The following is a 20,404-nucleotide window of genomic DNA, read 5'->3' as shown; positions in this document are numbered from 1 at the left end:
CATAATGAAAGAGCTCACTGAGTGTATGGGAAAATTAACCAAGAATGATCAAACGCGAGTAAATATCCACTTATAACTATTAGTTTTTTTTTTTTTTTTGGCTGCACCGGGTTTTCATTGTGGCATGTGGGATCTTTGTTGTGGCATGTGGGATCTTTGTTGTGGCATGTGAGACCTTTAGTCGCGGCATGCAGACTTCTTAGTTGTGGCATGTGGACTGTTAGTTGCAGCATGCATGCGGGATCTTGTTCTCCGACCAGGGATTGAACCCAGGCCCCCTGCATTGGGAGCGGGGAGTCGTACCCACTGGACCACCAGGGAAGTCCCACTATTAGATTTTTTTTTTTTTTAACATCTTTATTTGAGTATAACTGTTTTACAATAGTGTGTTAGTTTCTCCTTTACAACAAAGTGAATCAGTTATACATATACATATGTTCCCATATCTCTCCCCTCTTGCGTCACCCTCCCTTCCACACTCCCTATCCCACCCCTCTAGGTGGTCACAAAGCACAGAGGTGAACTCCCTGTGCTATGCTGCAGCTTCCCACTAGCTATCTAATTTACATTTGGTAGTGTGTATATGTCCCTGCCACTCTCTCACGTCGTCACAGCTTACCCTTCCCCCTCCCCATATCCTCAAGTCCATGCTCTAGTAGGTCTGTGTTTTATTCCCGTCCTACCACTAATCTCTTCTTGACATTTTTTATCTTAGATTTCATATATATGTGTTAGTATACGATATTTGTTTTTCTCCTTCTGACTGACTTCACTCTGTATGACAGATTCCAGGTCTATCCACCTCATTACAAATAACTCAGTTTCATTTCTTTTTATGGCTGAGTAATATTCCATTGTATATATGTGCCACACCTTCTTTATCCATTCATCTGTTGATGGACACTTAGGTTGCTTCCATGTCCTGGCTATCGTAAATAGAGCTGCAATAAACATTTTGGTACATGAATCTTTTTGAATTATGGTTTTCTCAGGGCATATGCCTAGTAGTGGGATTGCAGGGTCATATGGTAGTTCTATTTGTAGTTTTTTAAGGAACCTCCATACTGTTCTCCATAGTGGCTGTATCAATTTACATTCCCACCGGCAGTGCAAGAGGGTTCCCTTTTCTCCACACCTTCTCCAGCATTTATTGTTTCTAGAGTTTTTGATGATGGCCAATCTGACCGGTATGAGGTGATATCTCATTGTAGTTTTGATTTGCATTTCTCTAATGATTAATGATGTTGAGCATTCTTTCATGTGTTTGTTGGCAATCTGTATATCTTCTTTGGAGAAATGTCTATTTAGTTCTTCTGCCCATTTTTGGATTGGGTTGTTTGTTTTTTTGTTATTGAGCTGCCTGAGTTGCTTATAAATTTTAGATATTAATCCTTTGTCAGTTGCTTCATTTGCAAATATTTTCTCCCATTCTGAGGGTTGTCTTTTGGTCTTGTTTATGGTATCCTTTGCTGTGCAAAAGCTTTTAAGTTTCATTAGATCCCATTTGTTTATTTTTGTTTTTATTTCCATTTCTCTAGGAGATGGGTCAAAAAGGATCTTGCTGTGATTTATGTCATAGAGTGTTCTGCCTATGTTTTCCTCTAAGAGTTTGATAGTGTCTGGCCTTACATGTAGGTTTCTAACCCGTTTTGAGTTTATTTTTGTGAATGGTGTTAAGGAGTGTTCTAATTTCATACTTTTACAGGTAGCTGTCCAGTTTTCCCAGCACCACTTATTGAAGAGGCTGTCTTTTCTCCACTGTATATCCTTCCCTCCTTTATCAAAGATAAGGTGACCACATGTGGGTTTATCTCTGGGCTTTCTATCCTGTTCCATTGATCTATATTTCTGTTTTTGTGCCAGTACCATACTGTCTTGATTACTGTGGCCTTGTAGTAGAGTCTGAAGTCAGGGAGCCTGATTCCTCCAGCTCCATTTTTCGTTCTCAATATTGCTTTGGCTATTCGGGGTCTTTTGTGTTTCCATACAAATTGTGAAATTCTTTGTTCTAGTTCTGTAAAAAATGCCAGTGGTAATTTGATAGGGATTGCATTGAATCTGTGGATTGCTTTGGGTAGTAGAGTTATTTTCACAATGTTGATTCTTCCAATCCAAGAACATGGTATATTTGTCCACCTATTTGTATCATCTTTAATTTCTTTCGTCAGTGTCTTATAGTTTTCTGCATACAAGTCTTTTGTCTCCTTAGGTAGGTTTATTCCTAGATATTTTATTCTTTTTGTTGCAATGGTAAATGGGAGTGTTTTCTTAATTTCATTCTCAGATTTTTCATCATTAGTGTATAAGAATGCCAGAGATTTCAGTGCATTAATTTTGTATCCTGCTACTTTACCAAATTCATTGATTAGTTCTAGTAGTTTTCTGGTAGCATCCTTAGTATTCTCTATGTATAGTATCATGTCATCTGCAAACAGTGACAGCTTTACTTCTTCTTTTCCTATTTGGATTCCTTTTATTTCTTTTTATTCTCTGATTGCTGTGGCTAGAACTTCCAAAACTATGTTGAATAAGAGTGGTGAGAGTGGGCAACCTTGCCTTGTTCCTGATCTTAGTGGAAATGGTTTCAGTTTTTCACCATTGAGAACAATGCTGGCTGTAGGTTTGTCATATATGGCCTTTATTATGTTGAGGAAAGTTCCCTCTATGCCTACTTTCTGCAGGGTTTTTATCATAAATGGGTGTTGAATTTTGTCAAAAGCTTTCTCTGCATCTATTGAGATGATCCTATGGTTTTTCTCCTTCAGTTTGTTGATATGGTGTATCACGTTGATTGATTTGCATATATTGAAGAATCCTTGCATTCCTGGAATAAACCCCACTTGATCATGGTGTATGATCCTTTTAATGTGCTGTTGGATTCTGTTTGCTAGTATTTTGTTGAGGATTTTTGCATCTATGTTCATCAGTGATATTGGCCTATAGTTTTCTTTCTTTGTGACATCTTTGTCTGGTTTTGGTATCAGGGTGATGGTGGCCTCATAGAATGAGTTTGGGAGTGTTCCTCCCTCTGCTATCTTTTGGAAGAGTTTGAGAAGGATAGGTGTTAGCTCTTCTCTAAATGTTTGATAGAATTCGCCTGTGTGAAGCCATCTGGTCCTGGGCTTTTGTTTGTTGGAAGATTTTTAATCACAGTTTCAATTTCAGTGCTTGTGATTGGTCTGTTCATATTTTCTATTTCTTCCTGGTTCTGTCTTGGCAGGGTGTGCATTTCTAAGAATTTGTCCATTTCTTCCAGGTTGTCCATTTTATTGGCATAGAGTTGCTTGTAGTAATCTCTAATAATCTTTTGTATTTCTGCAGTGTCAGTTGTTACATCTCCTTTTTCATTTCTAATTCTATTGATTTGAGTCTTCTCCCTTTTTTTCTTGATGAGTCTGGCTAATGGTTTATCAATTTTATTTATCTTCTCAAAGAACCCGCTTTTACTTTTATTGATCTTTGCTATTGTTTCCTTCATTTCTTTTTCATTTATTTCTGATCTGATCTTTATGATTTCTTTCCTTCTGCTAAATTTGTGTTTTTTTTGTTCTTCCTTCTCTAATTGCTTTAGGTGCAAAGTTAGGTTGTTTATTCGAGATGCTTCCTGTTTCTTAAGGTATGATTGTATTGCTATAAACTTCCCTCTTCGAACTGCTTTTGCTGTATCCCATAGGTTTTGGGTCGTCGTGTCTCCATTGTCATTTGTTTCTAAGTACTTTTTGATTTCCTCTTTGATTTCTTCAGTGATCACTTCGTTATTAAGTAGTGTATTGTTTAGCCTCCATGTGTATGTATTTTTTACAGATCCTTTCCTGTAATTGATATCTAGTCTCATAGCGTTGTGGTCAGAAAAGATACTTGATACGATTTCAATTTTCTTAAATTTGCCAAGGCTAGATTTGTGACCCAAGATATGATCAATCCTGGAGAATGTTCCATGGGCACTTGAGAAAAATGTGTATTCTGTTGTTTTTGGATGGAATGTCCTATAAATATCAAGTAAATCCATCTTGTATAATGTATCATTTAAAGCTTGTGTTTCCTTATTTATTTTCATTTTGGATGATCTGTCCATTGGTGACACTGGGGTGTTAAAGTCCCTTACTATGATTGTGTTACTGTCGATTTCCCCTTTTATGGCTGTTAGTATTTGCCTTATGTATTGAGGTGCTCCTATGTTGGGTGCATAAATATTTACAATTGTTATATCTTCTTCATGGATCGATCCCTTGATCATTATGTAGTGTCCTTCTTTGTCTCTTGTAATAGTTTTTATTTTAAAGTCTATTTTGTCTGATATGAGAATTGCTACTCCAGCTTTCTTCTGATTTCGATTTGCATGGAATATCTTTTTCCATCCCCTCACTTTCAGTCTGTAAGTGTCCCTAGGTCTGAAGTGGGTCTCTTGTAGACAGCATATATATGGGTCCTGTTTTTGTATCCATTCAGCCAGTCTGTGTCTTTTGGTGGGAGCATTTAATCCATTTACATTTAAGGTAATTATTGATATGTGCGTTCCTATTACCATTTACTTACTTGTTTCGGGTTGTTCTTGTAGGTCTTTTCCTTCTCTTATGTTTCTTGCCTAGAGAAGTTCCTTTAGTATTTGTTGTAGAGCTGGTTTGGTGGTGCTGAACTCTCTCAGCTTTTGCTTGTCTGTAAAGGTTTTAATTTCTCCATCAAATCTGAATGAGATCCTTGCTGGGTAGAGTAATCTTGGTTGTAGGTTTTTTTCCTTCATCACTTTAAATATGTCCTGCCACTCCCTTCTGGCTTGTAGAGTTTCTGCTGAAAGATCAGATGTTAGCCTTATGGGGATTCCCTTGTGTGTTATTTGTTGTTTTTCCCTTGCTGCTTTTAATATGTTTTCTTTGTATTTAATTTTTGACAGTTTGATTATTATGTGTCTTGGCGTGTTTCTCTTTGGGTTTATCCTGTATGGGACTCTCTGTGCTTCCTGGGCTTGATTGACTATTTCCTTTCCTATATTAGGGAAGTTTTCAACTATAATCTCTTCAAATATTTTCTCAGTCCCTTTCTTTTTCTCTTCTTCTTCTGGGACCCCTATGATTCGAATGTTGGTGCGTTTGATGTTGTCCCAGAGGTCTCTGAGACTGTCCTCAGTTCTTTTCATTCTTTTTTCTTTCTTCTGCTCTGCAGTAGTTATTTCCACTATTTTATCTTCCAGGTCACTTATCCGTCCTTCTGCCTCAGTTATTCTGCTACTGATCCCGTCTAGAGTATTTTTCATTTCATTTATTGTGTTGCTCATTGTTACTTGCTTCCTCTTTATTTCTTTTAGGTCCTTGTTAACTGTTTCTTGCAATTTGTCTATTCTATTTCTAAGATTTTGAATCATCTTCACCATCATTATTCTGAATTCTCTTTCAGGTAAACTGGCTATTACCTCTTCATTTGTTAGGTCTGGTGTGTTTTTATCTTGTTCCTTCATCTGCTGTGTGTTTTTCTGTCTTCTCATTTTGCTTATCTTACTGTGTTTGGGGTCTCCCTTTTGCAGGCTGCAGTTCGTAGTTTTATCTATTTTTGGTGGCTGTCCCCAGTGGCTGAGGTTGGTTCAGTGGGTTGAGCAGGTTTCCTGGTTGGGGGGACCAGTGCTTCTCTTCTGGTGGATGAGGCTGGATCTTGTCTTTCTGGTGGGCAGGTCCACATCTGGTGGTGTGTATGGGGATGATGGTAGCCTTACTATGATTCTAGGCAGCCTCTCTGCTAATGGATGGGGCTGTAGACCTGTCTCACTCTTTGTTTGGTATAGTGTGTCCAGCAGTGTTCGTTGCTGGTCCTTGAGTGAAGCTGGGTCTTGGTGTTGAGATGGAGATCTCTGGGAGGTTTTCGCCGTTTGATATTACGTGGAGCCGAGAGGTCTCTTGTGGACCAGTGTCCTGAGGTTGGTTCTCCCACCTCAGAGACACAGCCTTGACACCTGGCTGGAGTGCCAAGAGCCTTTAATCCACACGGCTCAAAACAAAAGGGATAAAAAAATAGAAAGGCAAGGAAGGAAGGAGGAAGGGAGGGAAGGAAGGAAGAAAGGAAGGGAGGGCGGAAGAAAGGAAGGGAGGAAAGAAGGAGGGAATAAAGGAAGGAAGGGAGGAAGGAAAGAAGGAGGGAAATAGGAAAGAAAGGAGGGAAGAAAGGAAGAAAGAAAGGGGAGAAGACAAAATAAAGTAGGGTAAAATACAGTTATTAAAATAAAAAAATAACTATTAAGAAGAAAAATTTCTATTAAAGAAAAAAAAAAGGGGGTCGGTCTAACCCCAGGACAAATGGTGAAAACAAAGCTACACTGACAAAATCTCACATAGCAGCACCCACATACACACTCACAAAAAGAAAAAAGTGGATAATAATAGTATATCTTGCTCCCAAATTCCAGCTCCTCAACCTGGGATATTTCGCTGTCTATTCAGGTTTTCCACAGATGCAGGGCACTTCAAGCTGACTGTGGAGCTTTAACCCGCTGTTTCTGAGGCTGCTGGGAGGGACCTCCCCCTCTCTTTGTTCGCACAGCTCCTGGGGCTCAGCCCTGGACCTGGCCCCGCCTCTGTGCGCAGGTTGTCCGAGGGTGTCTGCCCTTCGCTCAGAGAGGGCAGGGTCAAAGGAGCAGCGTGAACGGAGCAGCTGATTCGTGGTCTCTGGCTCACTCAGGTGGAGGTGGGGGGCACGGATGTGGGGCGAGTCCGTGGCGGCAGAGGCCCGCGTGACGCTGTACCAGCCTGAGGCGCACCGCGCGTTTTCCCGGGGAAGCTGTCCCTGGATCCCGGGACCCTGGCGGTGGCGGGCTGGACGGGCTCCCGTGAGGGCCGGTGTGGAGAGTGACCTGTGCTTGCACACAGGCCTCTTGGTGGCAGCAGTAGCAACCCTAGCGTCCCCCACCCATCTCTGTGGTCCGTGCCGACAGCCGCAGCTCGCGTCCGTTTCTGGAGCTCCTTTATGTGGTGCCCTTAATTCCCTTTCCTCGCGCCCCAGGAAGCGAAGAGGCAAGAAAAAGTCTCTTGTCTCTTCGGCAGCTCTGCGCCTGCCCGTCCCTGGAGCTCCTCCAAGCGGCGCGCTTAAACCCCTCTCCTCGCGCAGCAGGAGGTAAAGAGGGAAGAAAAGGTCTCTTGCCTCTTCGGCAGCTCCAGACTTCTCCCGAACTCCCTCCCGGCCAGCCGCGGTGCACTAACCCCTTCAGGCTGTTTTCACTCTGCCAACTCCAGACCTTTCCCTGGGATCTGCCCGAGGCTCAGTTCCCAGCCCCGCCCACCCCTGCAGGTGAGCAGACAAGCCTCTCGGGCTGGTGAGTGCTGCTCAGCACGGATCCTCTTTGGGAATCTCTCTGCTTTGCCCTCCGCACCCTGTTGCTGCGCTCTCCTCCGTGGCTCTGAAGCTTCCCCCTCTGCCACCTGCAGTCTCCTCCCGCGAAGGGACTTCTAGTGTGTGGGAACCTTTCCTCCTTCACAGCTCCCTACCACTGGTGCGGGTCCCGTCCCTATTCTTTTGTCTCTGTTTATTCTTTTTTCTTTTGCCCTACCCAGGTACGTGGGGAGTTTCTTGCCTTTGGGGAGGTCTGAGGTCTTCTGCCATCATTCGGTGGGTGTTCTATAGGAGAAGTTCCACGTGTAGATGTATTTCTGATGTATCTGTGAGGAGGAAGGTGATCCCCGCGCCTTACTCTTCCGCCATCTTCTCGCTCCCCTGAAGTGGGTCTCTTGTAGACAGCATATATATGGGTCCTGTTTTTGTATCCATTCAGCCAGTCTGTGTCTTTTGGTGGGAGCATTTAATCCATTTACATTTAAGGTAATTATTGATATGTGTGTTCCTATTACTATTTACTTACTTGTTTCGGGTTGTTCTTGTAGGTCTTTTCCTTCTCTTGTGTTTCTTGCTTAGAGAAGTTCCTTTAGCATTTGCTATAAAGCTGATTTGGTGGTGCTGAACTCTCTCAGCTTTTGCTTGTCTGTAAAGGTTTTAATTTCTCCATCAAATCTGAATGAGATCCTTGCTGGGTAGAGTAATCTTGGTTGTAAGTTTTTTTCCTTCATCACTTTAAATATGTCCTGCCACTCCCTTCTGGCTGGTAGAGTTTCTGCTGAAACATCAGATGTTAAACTTATGGGGATTCTCTTGTGTGTTATTTGTTGTTTTTCCTTTGCTGCTTTTAATATGTTTTCTTTGTATTTAATTTTTGACAGTTTGATTATTATGTGTCTTGGCTTGTTTATCCTTGGGTTTATCCTGTATGGGACTCTCTGTGCTTCCTGGGCTTGATTGACTATTTCCTTTCCTATATTAGGGAAGTTTTCAACTATAATCTCTTCAAATATTTTCTCAGTCCCTTTCTTTTTCTCTTCTTCTTCTGGGACCCCTATGATTCGAATGTTGGTGCGTTTAATGTTGTCCCAGAGGTCTCTGAGACTGTCCTCAGTTCTTTTCATTCTTTTTTCTTTCTTCTGCTCTGCAGTAGTTATTTCCACTATTTTATCTTCCAGGTCACTTATCCGTCCTTCTGCCTCAGTTACTCTGTTATTGATCCCATCTAGAGTATTTTCATTTCATTTATTGTGTTGCTCATCATTACTTGCTTCCTCTTTATTTCTTCTAGGTCCTTGTTAACTGTTTCTTGCAATTTGTCTATTCTATTTCCAAGATTTTGAATCATCTTTACTATCATTATTCTGAATTCTTTTTCAGGTAGACTGGCTATTACCTCTTCATTTGTTAGGTCTGGTGTGTTTTTATCTTGCTCTTTCATCTGCTGTGTGTTTTTCTGTCTTCTCATTTTGCTTATCTTACTGTGTTTGGGGTCTCCTTTTTGCAGGCTGCTGGTTCGTAGTTCTCTCTGTTTTTGGTGGCTGTCCCCAGTGGCTGAGGTTGGTTCAGTGGGTTGAGCAGGTTTCCTGGTTGGGGGGACCAGTGCTTCTGTTCTGGTGGATGAGGCTGGATCTTGTCTTTCTGGTGGGCAGGTCCACGTCTGGTGGTGTGTATGGGGATGTTGGTAGCCTTATTATGATTTTAGGCCGCCTCTCTGCTAATGGATGAGGCTGTAGGACCTGTCTTGCTCTTTGTTGGGTATAGGGTGTCCAGCACTGTTCGTTGCTGGTCCTTGAGTGAAGCTGGGTCTTGGTGTTGAGATGGAGATCTCTGGGAGATTTTCGTCGTTTGATGTTACATGGAGCCGAGAGGTCTCTTGTGGACCAGTGTCCTGAGGTTGGTTCTCCCACCTCAGAGACACAGCCTTGACACCTGGCTGGAGTGCCAAGAACCTTTAATCCACACGGCTCAAAATAAAAGGGAGAAAAAAATAGAAAGGCAAGGAAGGAAGGAGGAAGGGAGGGAAGGAAGGAAGAAAGGAAGGGAGGGTGGAAGAAAGGAAGGGAGGGAGGAAGAAAGGAAGGGAGGAAGGAAGGAGGGAATAAAGAATGGTAGGGAGGGAGGAAGAAAGGAAGGGAGGAAGGAAGGAGGGAATAAAGATAGGAAGGGAGGAAGGAAAGAAGGAGGGAAATAGGAAAGAAAGGAGGGAAGAAAGGAAGAAAGAAAGGGGAGAAGACAAAATAAAGTAGGGTAAAATACAGTTATTAAAATAAAAAAATTATTAAGAAGAAAAATTTCTATTAAAGAAAAGAGCAAAAAAAAAGCAAAAAAAACCATGGGTCGGTCTTACCCTATGACAAATGGTGAAAACAAAGCTATACAGACAAAATCTCATGCAGCAGCACACACATACACACTCACAAAAAGAAAAAGGGGGAAAATAATAGTATTTCTTGCTCCCAAAGTCCACCTCCTCAACTTGGGATATTTCGCTGTCTATTCAGGTTTTCCACAGCTGCAGGGCACTTCAGGTTGACTGTGGAGCTTTAACCCGCTGCTTCTGAAGTTGCTGCGAGAGACCTCCCCCTCTCTTTGTTCGCACAGCTCCTGGGGTTCAGCTTTGGACTTGGACCCGCCTCTGCGCGTAGGTTGTCCGAGGTTGTCTGCCCTTCGTTCAGACAGGACAAGGTTAAAGGAGCAGCTGATTCGTGGTCTCTGGCTCACTCAGGCGGGGGGCGGGGCAGGGAGGGGCTCGGATGCAGGGCGAGCCTGCAAGGTCAGAGGCCAGCGTGATGTGATGCTGCACCGGCTCGAGGCGCACTGTGCGTTTTCCCAGGGAAGCTGTCCCTGGATCCTGGGACCCCGGCAGTGGCGGGCTGCACAGGCTCCCGGGAGGGGCGGTGTGGAGAGTGACCTCTGCTCGCACACAGGCCTCTTGGTGGCGGCAGTAGCAACCCTAGCGTCCCACACCCGTCTCTGTTGTCCGTGCCGACAGCCGTGGCTTGCGCCTGTTTCTGGAGCTCCTTTAGGTGGTGCCCTTAATCCCCTCTCCTCGCACGCCAGGAAGCGAAAAGGCAAGAAAAAGTCTCTTGTCTCTTTCGGTAGCCACGCCCGTTTCTGGAGCTCCTTTACGTGACACGCTTAAACCCCTTTCCTCGGGCACCAGGAGGCAAATAGGGAACAAAAGGTCTCTTGCCTGTTTGGCAGCTCCAGTCTTCAACCGGACTCCCTCCCGGCCAGCTGTGGTGCACTAAGCCCTCAGGCTGTTTTCACTCTGCCAACTCCAGACCTTTCCCTGGGATCCAACTGAAGCCTGAGGCTCAGCTCTCAGCCCTGCCCGCCCCAGGCGGTGGGTGAGCAGACAAGCCTCTCGGGCTGGTGAGTGCTGATCAGCACGGATCCTCTGCGGAATCTCTCCGCTTTGCCCTCCGCACCCTGTTGCTGCGCTCTCCTCCGCGGCTCCGGCTCCGAAGCTTCCCCCTCCGCCACCCGCAGTCTCTGCCCGTGAAGGGGCTCCTCGTGTGTGGGAACCTTTCCTCCTTCACGGCTCCCTCCCACTGGTGCAGGTCCTGTCCCTATTCTTTTTTCTCTGTTTATTCTTTTTTCTTTGGCCCTACCCAGATACGTGGGGAGTTTCTTGCATTTGGGGAGGTCTGAGGTCTTCTGCCAGCGTTCGGTGGGTGTTGTATAGGAGAAGTTCCATGTGTAGATGTATTTCTGATGTATCTGTGAGGAGGAAGGTGATCCCCGCGTCTTACTCTTCCGCCATCTTCTCGCTCCCCTCCCACTATTAGATTTTGAAAAGAAAAATCCTCAAGACTTTGAGGCAAGAAAAATCAAATAACTTACAAGGATGGGAGAATTAGAGTAGCATCAAACGTTTCAAAAGTATCAACAAAGCAAGGTAACAATAGAGAAGCACTTCTTGGAGACTCTAGGAAGGACTAAGGATTTTATATCTGGCCAAGCTGATGTTCATGTATTAAGACTAAAGAAAACCAGCTAAAACCGAGGGAATTATGTGTTCCCAGGCTCTTCTTGAGGAAGCTACTAGAGGATGGGTTTCATCCAACCAAGAGGTTACTGGACAAATTTTCAGAAAAGGATCGATGGTGCTTATTTAATTATAAGACTAAATAAGGTTGGGAATGAGGGTAGAGAACAATGTATAAATGCTATGTTTCAGTTGCAGAAAAAATGCCACTGAAAGATGGGAGGGAAGGAAGAATGAAAGAGTATAACAGAATAAGTATACTGATTGTTGTGACTCAACAGATATTAATAGTAGACAATCCAGTTTATAAGACATTAAATGAGGAAACAGACTAAGGGCATTAAAAAAGTATAATTACAAAGGAAACCGCTGAAATACCAATATATATGAATGGCCTAACTTACTTATTAAACTTATTTATCTCATTTATTAAAAGAAAAGGATGTTCAAGTTCCCTCATAAAGCAAGATCACCTATATGTGGTGTACAAGAGACAAAGTGATTCTGAAAAGTTAAACGTAAGGGATGGGGATAGGTATGTCAGGAGAACAGAAACAATGCAGTGTGTGTGAGCCTAATATTGGGTGATGTGAAATTCAAGTATTTACTGTGACAAGGAAAGACATTTTCAAATGCTAAAAGCCATAATTCACAGTGATGATGTAAAAGATCTATGCCCTAAATGATACAACTACCATCTTTAAAAAGGAGAAACTATAGGATGTCCAAGGAGACATAGGTAGAAACAAATAATAATAGATTTAAATGCACCATAATTAGTACAAAGTAGGTCAAATGGACAAAAATAAGTAAGATATAGAAGATCTCAGTAACATCACAGATAGATATTAAAGATCTATTTCAGACTTTACAGGCTGGTAATAGGCAATGAATCTTATTCTCAAGTGCACATGGAACATTCACAAAAGTTGATCACATATTTGGTCAGAAAGAAAGCATCCTAGCAGTCCATAAAGCAAAAATATTACAAAAAAACAATGATTAAGACTAGAAATTTATAGCTACAACAATAAAAGCACTGTCTCGTTTAACAATAAATCTTCTGTTAATTCTTGAATAAAAGGAGAAAATATAAGCCAAATGACAGAATTCTAAGAGAATAAAGATAATGAAAGCACTACATATCAAAATCTATGGAATACTATCTATGAGAGGAGGAAAATTTATAGCCTTAATTGCTTAGTAAAAAAATGAAAGAAGGAAAAGAAACTAAATTCTCCACTCAAAAATCTGGGGAAAAATATTCTAAAGAATAACAAGACAGGATTTAATAAGGATAAAAGCAGAAATTTTATGACTTGGGAAATAGAAAAAGAGCTGTAACTAATGGAATAGAGTAACTACTAGCTAACTTAAAAAAAGGCACAAGTAAAAAGTGGAAAGGAGAAATGATAGAGGTAGAAGAAATATAAAAATCATAAGAGGTTAGATGAACTGGACATTTTATTTGGAAAATAATGTTTTACCCGAAATTGACCCCATTAGAGGTAGAAAGCCTAAGTGGGCCAAATTACATAGTAGTTATTTCACAAAAATAGCACTAGGCCCAGATAGTTTCATGTGGGAATTCTATGAAACCTTCAAAGACCGAAGAATCACAGTGCTACATAAATTATTTCAGATCATAGACAGTAAACACACACACACACACACACACACACACACACACACACACACACACCCTTTACAAATTATTTTTATGAAACAAGTATGATATTGATATCCCTGAACCTGATATAGAACTGAAAAAGATTTCAGATTGGCATCACTTACCAATATTGATGCAACAATACCAAATAAATGTTAGCTAACAGACTCCAATACCATGTTAAAATTATATACCATAAGCAAGTGAGATTTATTGTAGGAATGCAAGGTTGGTTGCAGAAAATCTATAATGTACTGCATTAATAGATAGGAGAAAGATTATATGGTTGTTTTCATACATGCTGAGAAAAGGCTTTAAGAAAGGTCAACACCCATTTCTAATAGGAACACTCAAGAAAGTAGGAATTGATGAATACTTAACATGATAGAGTTTAATATACACTTTTTCAAAACCAAGCATCTTACTTAATATGGAAATGCTTACACTAAGATCTGGGACAAGGCAAGGGTGCTCTCTATCTCCACTATTATTTAACATTGTACTGGAGGTATTAGCCAATGCAATTAGATAAAGAAGAAGATCAATTAGAGGCAAAAAGCTTTGCAAAAGTTGACCTATGCTTGTGTATGACATAATATGCTAAAAATCCTAGGGAATACGTGATAGAACTGAAACAATAAATAGGGAACAGGATATAAAATTAACCTAACCAATATAATTGGTTGCTGTTTGTGTATATGAATAGTCTTCATGTATACAAACAGTAACCAATTATATTGTGGTAATGTAAAAACTCTTTATGCATAGCAATAAACATAAAATATTTAGTAATGAACTTAGGGGGCAAATTTTAAAACTTCTGAAAAACATGAAAATAGACTTGAACAGATGCAGAGACATCCCTTGTTCCTGAATATTGAGTTAATATAAGAACATCAAAAGAAAAGCTATGGTCATATCCTTTATTAAAGCATGCTATAGTTAAAATAGTGTAGTCCTGGCACATAAATAGATCAATGGAATAGAATAGAAAAGCTGGAAGTTGATTCAAGTACATATAGAATTCTGGTACATATGATAAAGGTATTATGTCAAATTCCAGGGGCAAAAATTAGCTTTTTAATAAATGGTGCTAGGGAATTGCCTGGCAGTCCAGCGGTTAGGACTCTGCACTCTCACTGACGAGGGCCCGGGTTCAATCCCTGGTTAGGGTACTAAGATCCCACAAGCCGTGCAGTGTGGCTCCCTGCAATGCAAAAAAAATAAATTAAAAAATGGTGCTAGGGCTTCCCTGGTGGCGCAGTGGTTGAGAGTCCGCCTGCCGGTGCAGGGGACGCGGGTTCGTGCCCCGGTCTGGGAGGATCCCACGTGCCGCGGAGCGGCTGGGCCCGTGAGCCGTGGCTGCTGAGCCGCACACCCGGAGCCTGTGCTCCGCCACGGGAGAGGCCACAACAGTGAGAGGCCCGCGTACCGCAAAAAAACCCACAAAAAAACCCCCAACAAAAACAAACAAAAAAAATGGTGCTAGACACCTGGATAGCTGGCTAGGAAAATGTAAAATTTTATTTGTAGTTTATACCATATACAAAAATAAACTACAAATAGATCAGAGAACTAAACATAATAAGTTAAATATTTAAAGAAGGCGTAGATGAATTTCTCTAATTTTAAGAGAAGGTAAAGGATTTTGAACTATGATTTAAAATTCAGTTTCAGTTAAAAAATTGATAAATATGACTATATAAACATTTAAAAATTGCACTATGCATAGCAAAAAAATACATGAAGTTAAAAGACAACCAGGGGGACTTCCCTGGTGGCACTCTGGTTAAGAATCCACCTGCCATTGCAAGGCACACAGGTTTGAGCCCTGGTCCGGGAAGATCCCACATGCCGTTGAGCAGCTAAGCCCATGCGTCACGACTGAGCTTGCACTCTAGAGCCTGTGAGCCACAACTACTGAGCCTGTGTGGCACAACTGCTGAAGCCTGCATGCCACAACTACTGAAGCCTGAGCACCTAGAGCCCATGCTCTGCAACAAAGAGAAGCCACCACAGCGAGAAGCCCATGCACCGCAACAAAGAGTAGCCCCTGCTCGCCACAACTAGAGAAAGCCCGCGCACAGCAACGAAGACCCAGCGCAGCCATAAATGAATGAATGAATGACAACCAGGAATTCCCTGGTGGTCCAGTGGTTAGGGCTCCATACTTCTAGTGCAGAGGGCACAGGTTCAATCCCTTGTTGGGGAACTAAGATCCTGCATGCCCCGTGGTGTGGCCTCCCCCCAAACAACAACAACAACAAAAAAGACAACCAACAAACTGGGAGAAAATATTTGCAACATATATCACAAGTAAAGGACCAATATCCCTAATGCGTAAATAACTTTTTAAAAAATTGAAGGCATAGAGACTAAAACTGGTAGAAAAGCAGGCAAAAATCATGAATAGATAGCTCACAAAAGAAAATATAAAATGGACCTTAAACATTGGAAAGATGTTCAGCTTTACTCATAATGCTAGAAATGCAACTTAAAATTATACTGAGCTATTCCTCCTTTGTCAGATTGGCCAGTGATTCAAAACTTGAAAATACTTTCCATGGTAAGTCTATGGGGAAGCAGACACTGTCATGTGTTGCATGTAAGAGCTATGGTAATATCTGAGAGTTTGCCCTGGCAGTCCCACTTCTAGGAATTTACCCTGAAGATACACTTCCCACTTTACACAATTATAGATGCACAAGGTTCCTACTGTTAACAGTGTTATTTATAATTGCAAAATATTCTAAACAACCTGAATGTAAGTGTCAAAATAATGTACACAACACATAGGAGATTGGTTGAATAAACTTTGGTACGTCCACAAAATGGAGTACTATGCAGGAGTGAAAAAGAGTAAGGAAAAGCTCTATGGACTGATATGGAGTGATTTCCAGTATATATTGTTAAGTGAAGAAACTCAGAGTGCAAGAGAGAAACTCAGAGTGTGAGAAAGTATCTATAGTTTGTTACTTTCCTTCTAAGGTGGAAGGGGAATTAAAAAGCTATAAATGTATCTACTCATTTTTGCAGTGCACACACAAAGGATAAATCAGAAAGTGATGACATTAATAATAGGGTGAGGGAGTTCCCTGGCAGTCCAGTGGTTAGGACTCAGCACCTTCACTGCTGTGGGCCTGGGTTCGATTCCTGGTCAGGGAACTAAGATCCCGAAAGCTGTGCAGCACTGCAAAAAAACCCCGAAAACAAAAACAGGGTGAGTGGAAGGGATGGGGAGTGACACTGTTAACCTATATTAATGTTTACATACTGAAAATAAAATCAAGACGGGGTGGGGGTAAACCTTTGAAATAAAAACAAATGAAACTGTGTCTCAAATGAATAACTTTTGAATGCAGTATTTTGACTATACCTTTAGTCTAATGACATAAATAGTTATATAGAAATACTGAATATTACGTTGGTTTTTTTTTTTTTTTTGCTGTCATATGGGTTAGCAATTCTGAAACCATTTCATTTACATTTGAGGATTGAATAATAAGTACGTTTTGAGGATACAGGGAGTTAGATGTCCACTATAGGAGAGAGGAGTTATAGTATGGGAAGGGGGATACTAGAATGAACCCTGTAGTTGAATTGGAAGTTGGAATTGGAGTTATCAGTATGAACTCCTGGTTTTCATATTACTTATAGAAATAAGTGTGTGTGTGTGTGTGTGTGTGTGTGTGTAGATCTCCTAGCTCTGTGCTCTGGGCTAGCTTCGTAGGAGCAGCCATTTATTCTACCCCCCACCCTTGGGACCTGGGTCCCTTGGAGAAATGGCTGATTCTAGGGCTTGGGGCAGGAAAAAAAATACAAGATGAACCTGAAAGTAAGGTAATTCCAGAATGTAAGGTAATGCTCAAAGAATGATGGAGAAGCATCAAAAGGGCATAGGATCCACCTTGAATGAGCTCTCACTGTCAAATATGGAGCACTTTGAACATAAAATAGATAATGTTGGTAGTAAAAATTACAATCCACATAATGAAACAAAAATCTATACCTTCATACTGTGGATTTCCCATAAGTAAATGGGAAAGGCATTTTTGACAATAGAATACCAAGTAATAAATGGAGAAGGAAAAATAGAGTTAGAAAAATTGTTTGGCAATTATCATGGCAGTAATTGGGTTAATAAGCAAGGATCATCCATGAATGCTAACTAAACCTACTAGGTAAAATCTTGATGAAGCAAACTTCTTTAAGCTTCTCTCCCTTTACAGGGGAGAAACCTGACATATATCACCACCATTAATGGACAACTTAACATCATGTGCCTTTTGATGTGATGCACTTGAGAGGGTCACTTCTGTGATATTCTGCCAAAAACGCTTTACCTGAAATTAAACATGAACAAACATGAAACCCAAATAACCAAGCAACTGATCTGTAGTCTTCAAAGATGTTATGAACATGAAAGACAAAGATTGAGGGGAAAGAATCAAGGCAGGCTAAAGAGACCACATCTCCACTCAGAGTACCAGGTGATCTTGGGTCAGGTTCTAGAACCAGATTTTTGTTGCTATAAGGGATGTTATTGGAATAACTGGTGAAATTTGAATAAGGTTTTATAATAGATAATATATTAATGTTAATTTCCTGATTTTGATAATATCACTGAAGTTATAGAAGAGAATGTCCTGTTCTTAGGAGATAGACACTTAGATAGGTACTTACAGGTGAAGAGGCGTTGTGTCTGTAACTTATTCTCAAACAGTTCAGGAAAAAAGATGTGTGTATGGACATATATATAGTTAGAGAATATATATACAGACACATACTTAAGAGACAGAGAGAAAAAGCAGGGTAGGCAGGTTGGGAGAGGGAACTATGACGCTTACATGGTAAAATGTTAATAAATGGGGAATCTGGGTGAAGGATATTTAAATTTTTTTGTATTCTGGAAATTGTTATGCAAGTTTGAAATGATTTCAAGGTAAGGTAAAAAAAAAAAAGTGTATTAAATATGCCAAGTTCAGATAGAATCTTTAAAAAAGACCGTACTGGTTTATCCTCTTCCAGTTGTGTGCGAGAGTGTTTTCCCTTCCAGCAGAGAGGAGGTACTGCCTCTGCCTATTGTCCTGCTTCCTGGGAGAACCTGTGGTAGGGAGTAGCTATCCAGCCTGTAATTCTGTAAATGTCTGTCATTCTATAATGGAGTTGGATCTTGTTTATCATTTTGAGCTCAGGAATAAATTTATCCCTGCAGGTTGTTGATGAGCGAGAATTTTTTGAGATCATGCCCAGTTATGCCAAGAACATCATTGTTGGTTTTGCAAGAATGAATGGGAGGACTGTTGGAATTGTTGGCAACCAACCTAAAGTGGCTTCAGGTAGGAGGGAGACACTCTCAGAGACCTTGGGGGGTGGTTGGGAGCCAGGGCTGCCTGGGCCCAAGGTGCCCATCTTCTGCCTTTTCCTCAGACACGGCCTTCAGTGGCCAGAGAAAAACACTCAAATATCAATAGCTGAAGTTGCAAAAGCTCCTTTGTCTCTTAATTTCTCAAAATTAACATAAGCATCTGAAAATGCTTCTTTCATGCTTCTCTAATTTTTTAAGGGTTTATAGATAACTTTCCTCCTCAACTTTTAAGGTCTTTACTTTTTCAGAGGCCTGCTTTCTCTCCCCCTAGTTACATTATGACTCACCCACTAAACTATGAGCCCCATGAGGCCAGGGGTGTTAGTGTCTTATTCACAGTTTTCTCTTTAGTGCCTTTGATGGTGCCAGGAGAACAGTTGGTCCGTGACAAGTTATATACTCTTTTTTAAAAAATGAATTAATTAATTTGGCTGCGTTGGGTCTTCGTTGCTGCACACAGGCTTTCTCTAGTTGCAGCGAGCAGGGGCTATTCTTTGTTGAGGTGCATGGGCTTCTCATTTTGGTGGCTTCTCTTGTTGTGGAGCACGGGCTCTAGGCGCATGGGCTTCAGTAGTTGTGGCATACAGGCTCAGTAGTTGTGGTGCACGGGCTTAGTTGCTCCATGGCATGTGGGATCTTCCCAGACCAGGGCTCGAACCCGTGTCACCTGCATTGGCAGGCAGATTCTTAACCTCTGTGCCACCAGGGAAATCCCTGATCCATGACAAATTCACAGCATCTTGCTGTGTCTGTACTCCACAGCTTTCTGGTGAGATGGTCAGACTTGAGTCACAGCCAGGGTGTGGGGACTCTTCCATGGTTGTGCTCTGGGTGGGGTTGGGGACTCTGGATACTGCTTCCCTCCTTACTATTTTCCTTCTTAGGTTTCCTTTGAATCCCTATGTGGGACGCATACACCCTCCCTTTTTGACCTAGCCTCATCTTTTATTTCTGCTGTGGCAGTTTCTCCTTGTCTTTAGAAAAAGGTTTGTAAAAATGTTTTTTATTGTGGTAAAATATATAACATAAAATTTGCCATTTTAACCTGTTTTTTGTTACTAAACTATGGTCGATTTGCTGTATAGTATTAGTTTCAGGTGTATAGCAAAGTGATTCAGCCATATGTATGTGTGTGTGTGTGTGTGTGTGTATATATACACACACACACACACGTATAACTTCTTCGGATTCTTTTCCATTATAGGTTATTACAAGATATTGAATATAGTTCCCTGTGCTATACAGTAAATCCTTATTGTTCATTTTATATATAGTAGTGTGTATCTGTTATTCCCATACTCCTAATTTATCCCTTACCCCCTCCCCTTTCCTCTTTGGTAACCATAAGTTTGTTTTTTATGTCTGTGAATCTGTTTCGTAAATAAGTTCAGTTGTATTAGTTTTTAGATTCTACATATAAGTGATAACATATAATATTAGTCTTTCTCTGTTTGACTTCACTCAGTATGATAATCTCTAGGTCCATCTATGTTGCTTCAGATGGCAATATTTCATTCTTTCTTATGGGTGAGTAATATTCCACCGTATATATTGTATATATATATACCATATCTTCTTTGTCCATTCATCTGTCGATGGACACTTAGGTTGCTTCCATATCTTGGCTATTTTAAATGGTCCTGTTATGAATATTGGTATGCATGTATCTTTTCGAATTAGAGTTTTTGTCTTTTCTGTATGTATACCCAGAAGTGGGGTTGCTGGATCATATGGTAGCTGTATTTTTAGTTTTCTTAGGAACCTCCATAGTGTTTTCTGCAGTGGCTGCACCAACTTACATTCCCACCAACAGTGCAAGAGGGTTCCCTTTTCTCCACACCCTCTTCAGCATTTATTATTTGTAGACTTTTTGATGATGGCCATTCTGACTGGTGTGAAATGTTGCCTCATTGTAGTTTTGATTTGCATTTCTCTAATAATTAGTGATGTTGAGCATCTTTTCATGTTCCTGTTGGCCATCTATATGTCTTCTTTGGAGAAATGTGTATTTAGGTCTTCTGCCTATTTTTTGATTGGGTTGTTTGCTTTTTTGATATTATTT

The 20,404-nt window shown here is 41.1% G+C and overlaps 1 protein-coding gene across 10 annotated transcripts in view; it reads left to right on the top strand.

Moving 5' to 3' along the window:
- The window catches only part of PCCB (propionyl-CoA carboxylase subunit beta), a 142,329-nt gene that overhangs the window by 53,349 nt on the left and 68,576 nt on the right, over positions 1-20,404 (top strand). For all 10 annotated transcript variants that reach the window (XM_067033736.1, XM_067033738.1, XM_067033735.1 and 7 more), the window contains exon 10: positions 18,190-18,313. In XM_067033736.1, coding sequence (XP_066889837.1) covers positions 18,190-18,313 — 124 coding nt within the window. The remainder of the gene's footprint in view (positions 1-18,189; positions 18,314-20,404) is intronic.

Source organism: Kogia breviceps, chromosome 5, assembly GCF_026419965.1.
Source record: "Kogia breviceps isolate mKogBre1 chromosome 5, mKogBre1 haplotype 1, whole genome shotgun sequence".
In the NCBI taxonomy this organism is placed as follows: Eukaryota; Metazoa; Chordata; class Mammalia; order Artiodactyla; family Physeteridae; genus Kogia; species Kogia breviceps.
Note: the sequence above shows the minus strand (reverse complement) of the source record. Positions and strands in the feature narration are given on the sequence as shown.